The 6,000-nt window shown below is 53.6% G+C and overlaps 1 protein-coding gene across 6 annotated transcripts in view; it reads left to right on the top strand.

Moving 5' to 3' along the window:
* LOC113023492 (uncharacterized) overlaps window positions 1–6,000 on the top strand; it is a 72,629-nt gene that overhangs the window by 32,032 nt on the left and 34,597 nt on the right. For 5 of the 6 annotated variants that reach the window (XM_080302266.1, XM_080302267.1, XM_026169533.2 and 2 more), the window contains one exon: window positions 72–224. The exons of the other annotated variant lie outside the window; for it this stretch is intronic. In XM_080302266.1, coding sequence (XP_080158392.1) covers window positions 72–224 — 153 coding nt within the window. The remainder of the gene's footprint in view (window positions 1–71; window positions 225–6,000) is intronic. 6 annotated transcript variants of the gene reach the window in all.

Raw genomic sequence — 6,000 nt, 5'->3', positions numbered from 1 at the left:
ACAGCTGTGGGCGATTGAAACGCCTCCGCAGGAACAGGAAATGGGTTTTGACTCCTGTGTCCTCTCCGCAGGTCTGAAGCCTCCGACGATCACCAACCAGAACGCAGCGAAGACGGCGCCCACGAAGTCGAGCCCCGCCGCCGGTCAGGGGCTCGCGAAGCAGGCGGTGCAGTCCCCGTTACAGCGCAGCGGCTCGGCAAGGGTCAGCCGGCTGAACGGCGCAGGTACGAGAGGCCATCTGACTTCCTGTGTTTGTGTGCGAGCGGCTGCCGGGGCGTGGATCACAGCGAGTCGGCTCTAAGGGTGCTTAGCATGAGTAGTGCTGGTTAGTAAAGCTGTGAGGGCAGCTGAGAGCACGCCATCACACACAGCTTGGCTGAGTCTGATCAGTGCTGCCATCGATTTTATACAGTCTGTTGCATCAGTGTGATCATGACTGCAGATGTTTGCTGCACAACATCTGCTTTTTCATTCCTGCAGCTGAAGCGAGTCGCAGGTTTGCATCAGTCACACGAGCGAATAATGACGCGCGTCGCCGGGTTTGGACTGATGGTGCAGGAGGCGGCGGTCTGACATCACTGCATGAACTCTGACACGCCTCCCAGCTCAAACCCGTGCGCTCGCTCTGTGAGTTGATGTTCGTCGAGCTCCGGCAGGCCGACGTTTCACGTTTAGCATCACGCAGCGTCAGAATCACGTCTTAAACCATCGGCCGTGACTCAGCTGCTCTCCTCCCCCTGCATGTGGCGGCTCTCGTCTGGGCCCGGGCGCCTGGCTGCCTGCCTCTGTGGCCGGCCTGGAAGTCTCTCTGGGGCCTGTGGGGCGCCGCTTACTCATAGACGTACTATCAGCCCCATGATGGCTTGATTACCCCACCCACACACACACACACACACACACACACACACACACACACACACACACACACACTTCATAAGGGCCACACATGCATTTGATTCAAACCTCTCTCATTGACGCTCGCCACAGCCGTCCTCAGGCGACAGCGGTTAGCAGCGTGGGCCTTTAAAGCTCTCAGTGGCTTTCTGCTCGTTTTGTCTCCAGTGGATGTGGACATTGATTCTGACACGCACGCACACACACACACACACACACACAGCTCTGGTGTTATTGGCGCTGGTCTGTCTCGTGCCGTTAGAGGAGCACTGATGTTTCGGGGCTGTAAGGTTTTATGGCTGGTTTGCAGTTTGTCAACCAGCCACATGTTGTGCGCACTCACTCTGCACAAAGATGAAATCTGTCAAACACGCCTGTGAATGAAAATGTGCACAGGTGATTTTTAGGAGGTGGGCGTCCTATAATCTGTGTGAGTGGAGGTAAACCAGATGTTGGAGAAAGTTCACAGCTGTGTGTCAGGATCTGTTAAATAACCTCAGCCTGTCTGTCAGCTGATGGCGGCGTCCACACTTGGATGCAAACTAAATAAAAGTGGATTCAATAGTGAGCAGAGAGGCTCTCGGGGAACATGGCTGCTTGGTTTTAGTTTTCGCCGTCGGTGGTTTTTGTGGGGACCTGAGTTTCCTCTGAGCCGGCTTCCTCTGTGTTCACTAACCTGGGTCAGGCGTGAGCATCAGCGCAGTTTAACCCAGCTGCAGGTTCTGAGCGCGCTCACAGGAGCAAAGGACAAACGGCGGTCTGATGATTCAGCTGTTGACATTCAGAAGTGTGTCGTGTCCTCTTTGTTCCTCAAGTTCAAGTTCTCCGTCACGTTCTTCACATCTTCAGCTTCTTTCGGTCGTTTAGGAAACGCTCAGACAGATTTGGCTAAAACAAAGACGCCTTTCACAAAGTGTCTGAAAGGCGCCAATATGGCACCTGCCTGTGTGTGTGTGTGTGTGTGTGTGTGTGTGTGTGTGTGTGTGTGTGTGTGTGTGTGTGTGTGTGTGTGTGTGTGTGTGTGTGTGTGTGTGTGTGTGTGTGTGTGTGTGTGTGTGTGTGTGTGTGTGTGTGTGTGTGGGGGGACGGGGGGGGGGACGGGTATTAACATCTTTGTGGGGACCAAAATCCTGGTCCCCACAGCATTGAAGGCATTTTTGAGCCTCAAAATGTGGTTTTATTGTCATGGTTACAGTTATGGTTCGGGTAATGAGATGTCCACACAAGGATATAAATACGTGTGTGTGTGTGTGTGTGTGTGTGTGTGGGGTCTCCACAGTGTTTCTTCTGTCATCACGTCTGACCTCGACGAGGTTCATGTGTGGCACGACAGAGACCAGAGGAGTCATGAGGGAGGAGGGAACATTCAGACCCGCTGACTCCTCCCCTCCTCCTCCTCCCCTCCTCCTCCCGCAGCATCCCTCCCCCCCTGTGTGTGTGTGTGTGGATGCTTGTCTTTGTTTGTGTGTACATTCTGGTGACACGCCTCTGTGGTGATGGGGGGGCATCGCCGTGTGCTCAGCAGCTGAGGAGTAATCGTCACCAGGATACGCTCGCTCTCTCTCTCACACACATGCACGAGTATCTCGCCCGTTTCTCTCTCTCTCTCCATCCGTGGTTGATTCGCCGTGACCTCGGCGACGGTGAAGCTCGCTGCTATTTTTGGCGCCATTTTCTTCCCGTGCTGGCTGCGGTGCAGGAGCCGCTCTGCTTCACTCCTTTTATTTCATGTGTTCGTGTCGCGGCGGCGGCTCTGTGGCTTTGATGAAGGCCGGATGGCGGCTTAGCGTGCGTCCTCGTCCCTGGACCGAGCGCAGGATCTGATTTTAAAATGCGGCGTCTTGTTTTTCCTCGTGGCTTTCACGCAGATGCAGGCTACAAATCCCAGCAGCAGTAACCAGATTCTGTTTTTGGAGGATTTTTTGTTTTTGAAATTTAAAGAAAAGGAGGATTTCCTCCCGTCCGCTAAAGAAGAAGTGGGTCAGTGTGACCTGCCGCTCAGGACACGTTGAGACGAGGAGAAGAACTCAAAGTGCAGAAAAGGACTGAGTCCGACGGAGGCGCCTCGCACCGAACCATGTTGTGGTCTCCCAGACTGTCGCTGTCCAACTTCCACGTGAAGCTGACGGCTAAAGGACTTTTCCGAAACCTCCAGCTGCTGTCGGGATGCAGGAAGAACACCGTGGTCTTCCACGCAGGTCTGGATCAGTCTCCGTCCCCCGTGTCCTCCCCACATCCACCCGTTCATCCTCCATCAGCAGCTTCACCCCGTTAGCTGCTTCCATCCCTCCATGTGCTCCACACACCTTCCTTCATCCACCATAGATGCACATGGCAGGGTGGGGCTGGAGCCACCACACCCAAACAGAGGAGCTAATGAAATGCTTTAATCCTGCAGCCACCCAAAATAAAAGCCTCATCTCTGTAACTGTTTGCCTTTCAAAATAAAACTCATTTTCACCCCCCTCCTCCTCTTCCTCCTCCTCCTCTCCTGTCTTTGTGTGAAGCTCTAATCTTTACTCGTGTGATGGCAGATCAGCCTCAAAGGCCACTTCACCCCCTCCTCCCTCCTCAGCCCCTCCTGTGTTCCTGCACGGCGTCGGCAGCCATTGTTGCCTCCGTGTCTCCTCCTGTGGGGGCTTTCAGCTCGGCTTGCAGCTGCAGTCGCACACGGCTGTGCGTGCGGGGCTTTCAGTTCCAGCGTTGCGGCATGGCGTGATGAATAGCCGTGGCTCCTTTTAGCCCCGATACCCACGCCTGACGGGGCACGGCCACGTGATTCACACACAAACCCGAAATAGCCCAGGACACATCTGGCTTTTACTTATTCAGCCATTAAAAGGCTGCACTGTGTTTGTGCAGGCTGCAGCAGAGCCTGCGCTCGCTCTTAATGTGCCTCCTTTTCTGAAGAGGAGCTGCACGCTGCCAGGGTCTGTGTGTCCGTGCAGCAGGGGAGCTTTTCAAGTCCGTGCTGCATAAAAGCAAAAATCCCTGATGATGCTGCGAATAACCGTCAGCATTCATGCTAGCAGCGCTCAGTGTCGTTCAGCTCTGTACCTCGACTGACCACGAGAGAAGTCGAGCTGAATACGTGAACGCGACAGTGAAGCTGGTTCAGCCTCTGATGCGTCACATGCACAAACTTTAAACATGCACAAAGTCAAAAAACACCAGGAAGACTTTGTTGGATGAGCTGTTAGCCCTAAAAATGCAAGTGCAGCTGTGCAGGCTGTGGTGCGGGTGCACAGTGTTCGGTGGAATCGGTGGAGAACTCAGTACATGAGCGGCTGTTAGCTGGGTGGAGGTGAGAGTGGAGGTGCTGCAGTAATGTGCATCTTAGGAATAATGTCCCAAATACACAGCTTCCACCTCCAGATGTGGATATTTTATATTGAACCAAAGAGGTTGTTTTTCGTGTCCAGCAGGGGGCGACTCCTGTGGTTTGGGAACAGTTCCCAGCTTCTTTGCTCGGTGACCTCAGTTGACCTGATGAGTTTGTGCTCTGTCGTAGTTTTCACGTCCCTTTGTAGAAAGCGAAAGGTCGCAGGTTTAATTCTAGGTGGAGACACGGATCCTCTTTGGGATTGGATGAGTAACGGTGGGACCTGTGGCGCCCCCTGGTGGTGAGGAAGCAGTGTTTGGGTCCATCTCCTGCATACAGTCTGTAGTCCAGCAGTGTTTCTGTGGTCCTGTGTAGAATTCAGGCACATTTAGTTTAAGTCTGACAATAGGCTTTTTTTATGGGGGGGTTACCGTGGTTACCGTGGGTGTGTGTAAACCACGCTCAAAGCAGCAAAGTTCTAAATATCAGAGCCCATCATCAGCGGTTTGAGAGCAGCTAGCTCGTCGGAGATGTTTCGTGTGAAGGAGCAGTTTTTATGTTAGGATGTGATTATTTCACATCACCTGTGGGCCGGTCCACTCAGGCTCAAGAGAGGTGAGCCCTGGTTGGTTGTTTTTGCTCGGTGTGAAGAAGCTGGCGCACGTTTCTGAGGTTTGACTGCTCGGCTTGTCGTGGGTTCCTGAGAGTCTCGTCAGGCTTACTCTGCGTACTCGTCTGTGCTGTGTGCTTTGGCTCGACGGGTCGTTAATCCCTTCATCGTCTCTGATTGTTGGCATTAATGTGGATCGTGCGGTTTGGCCCACGTTCATGTCCTTCTGTAAATATTGGGCTCCGCCTCTCTGACCATCCATCTGAGCTCAGCGGCACGTGTTTGGCGGCAGCGTGTTTTCAGTCTGAGCTCCACAGACCCACTTCCCTGCTGCTCTGCCCCAAAATGTAGGTCAGAGCAGGCTTTAGTCAGCGAGCGCGCGCCCGTGTACGCCGCACAGCGGTTCAGCTGAGGCCGGCCGCTCGAGCGAGCCTTAATCCGATGCAGAGGCCGCTGGTTTCCCAGATGTGGCGGCAGACGAGGACGTGAGAGGTGAAGAGTCTGCTTGGACTCAGTCGTGCAGTTTGATTGGAAACGTTAATTTTTGTGTTTCTGTTAGGAGATGAAAAACGATGAAACCTGAAAAGCATTAATAATAAATTATTATTGCTGAGACGTGTTTGAGCAGCTTGGTCCTGTCTGTGGGCTGAGAGGGCCTCCTGCAGCATTTAATGTATTTCTGGCAGACTCTGCTCCTCTGGCTAACCAGAGGGTGGGAGTGTGTGATGAAGAGGTGCTTTGACAGTCTCTTCCTCCTCCTCCTCCTCAGCTCTGTGGAGCCGCACAGAGCTGCAGGACTGAGCTGACCTTCCGAATGAGCGGGAATAACAAGCAAAGGCATCGAGCTTTGTGCCACGTTCATTACAGAGCCTGAGGAAAACGCTGAGAGTAAAGTCCTGCTGTGGTCCTGTCTCAGTGCACGACTCCTCCTCCTCTCTGAAGAGGAGTCGTCGTGATGTCCTGAATGTCCAGCAGCCTCTGTGGTGCTGACGTTGACCAGCGTGCAGCAGTGTGAGCAGCGATGATCGTTCAGTTTGAGTTTATTCATAACGCACGTTTTTACATTTGAACATTTAACGTGCGTGCGTGCGTGCGTGCGTGCGTGCGTGCGTGCGTGCGTGCGTGCGTGCGTGCGTGCGTGGTGATGTCATCAGCCTGCTTTTACATCCTCGGG

This window comes from Astatotilapia calliptera, chromosome 6 (assembly GCF_964374335.1).
Source record: "Astatotilapia calliptera chromosome 6, fAstCal68.1, whole genome shotgun sequence".
In the NCBI taxonomy this organism is placed as follows: domain Eukaryota; kingdom Metazoa; phylum Chordata; class Actinopteri; order Cichliformes; family Cichlidae; genus Astatotilapia; species Astatotilapia calliptera.
Note: the sequence above shows the minus strand (reverse complement) of the source record. Positions and strands in the feature narration are given on the sequence as shown.